The following is a 1,849-nucleotide window of genomic DNA, read 5'->3' on the forward strand; positions in this document are numbered from 1 at the left end:
CCTTGCTGGCTAATCCAAACATTTTTGATGGACACGGGGCTTCTGACTTTTCTTTACACACAACGAGGCAACAAAGACCCTGTCCGTGCTACGGTTTGCTCTTGGGAACACGCAGACTCGTACGCTGCCCATTGTGAACTCAGCCGGGAAGACATTTTCTCTGGCCTTTCCTCTGGTCTCAAGGTTACTGAGGGCGTGGGCCGCAGGGGGAGCGCCCCGGCGCCCTCACGGCCCGCGGAGGGTCCTGCGCAGCGCCGCGTGCACCTCCTTGTTGCGCAGGCAGTAGATGACTGGGTTGCACAGGGGCGTGGCCACCGTGTAGATGACCGACAGCACCTTGTTGAGGTCCATGGACCTGATGCGGCTGGGGCGGCAGTAGATGAAGAGGGCGGCCGAGTAGAAGATGCCCACCACCACCAGGTGCGAGGCGCAGGTGGAGAAGGCCTTGCGCCGCGCGGCGGCAGACGGCATGCGCAGCACCGCCATGCCGATGGCCGCGTAGGAGGCCAGCGCCACCAGGAGGGTTCCGCAGAAGATGACGATGGCCGAGATGAAGTCCACCAGCTCCGTGAGCGCCACGTGAGTGCAGGACAGGTTGAGCAGAGGGGAGACATCGCAGAAAAACTGGTTGAGCACGTTGGGGCCGCAGTAGGACAGGCCGGCGATGCACGAGGTCTTTACCGCCGAGACCACCAGCCCCCCGAGCCACGAGGACAGGGCTAATCCCCAGCAGACCTGGGGCCGCATGAGCAGCGGGTAGTGCAGTGGGCGGCAGATGGCCACGTAGCGGTCATAGGCCATGGAGGCCAGGAGGGTGCACTCCGTGCAGATGAGGGAGACAAAGAAGAACAGCTGGGTCATGCAGGCCACAAAGGAGATGCGGTAGGGTCCCATCCACAGCCCCGCAGGCAGGGTGGGCATGGTGACAGACACGTAGCACATCTCCAGGCAGCTGAGGTTGCCCAGGAAGAAGTACATGGGCTTGCGGAGCTCACTGTGGCTGCAGATGAGGGAGACGATGACCGTGTTCTCCAGGAGGGTCAGCAGGTAGAGAGCCAGGAAGACAGCAAACAGGACGTCCCTGACACCCAACCTGGTGGACAAGCCCAGCAGGATGAACTGCTGGACCCTGGTCATGTTGGCCAGCTCCAGAGACGGCTCCATCTGTGTGGAGACAAGAGATTGCTGAAAGTCTGGCGCATGAATAAGCTCAGGACTCCAAAATGAGAAGGATGTTCTCATTGCCTGGAAACTAGTGACATTCCCAGCCCAACCTCTGCTGGAAACTGCTTGCTAACTCGGAGGGACGGGGACTTTTGAGGCACACTCTGAACATGGTCACTGTTTTTACTAAATCTCTTACCTGTGGAAAGAATTTCACCAAATGCAGCATGAGAGAACAACATTTCCCTTTCTTGAGGTGGTTTACTTAAGTGAAGCAATAAATGTCAAGTGTCTATAACAAATAAACACAAATTATTTTCATTCTGAGCTTTGCAGTACATGTGTTCTTTCTAAATTATTTAAAATTTCTTTTAAAACTCCACAAAGGAATTTAGTAGTATCTATAAATCCAGAGTAGAGCAAGACTGTTAGCTCTATTTTTCCAAAAACATGACTCTTATTGTGATTTTATTTTCTAGAATCATATTATTCTGGGGGTCAGCAATAGTAATATCCAAGAAGGACAAGAAGTAGTTTTCTGTGTCATGAAGGAGTCCCACAAAAACTGAAACAATGTTTAGCAGGAGGCCAGAAAATCGTGAAGTGTACCCAATCTTTGTGCTCATAGACACTCACATTATTTCCCTGTTACACTTGAGGAAGTCACAGTTCACATAGAAAATAA

At 53.2% G+C, this 1,849-nt stretch overlaps 1 protein-coding gene across 1 annotated transcript; it reads right to left on the reverse strand.

Moving 5' to 3' along the window:
• Positions 1-225: 225 nt before the first annotated feature.
• LOC306648471 (olfactory receptor 6Z7-like) lies at positions 226-1,164 on the reverse strand (the record flags this gene model as incomplete). The annotated part of the gene is made up of 1 exon (XM_079118674.1): positions 226-1,164. The coding sequence occupies one exon, from the start codon at positions 1,162-1,164 to the stop codon at positions 226-228; it is 939 nt and encodes a 312-aa protein (XP_078974800.1).
• Between the last annotated feature and the right edge of the window lie 685 nt (positions 1,165-1,849).

This window comes from Sciurus vulgaris, assembly GCF_902686455.1.
Source record: "Sciurus vulgaris genome assembly, chromosome: 17".
Lineage (NCBI taxonomy): Eukaryota > Metazoa > Chordata > Mammalia > Rodentia > Sciuridae > Sciurus > Sciurus vulgaris.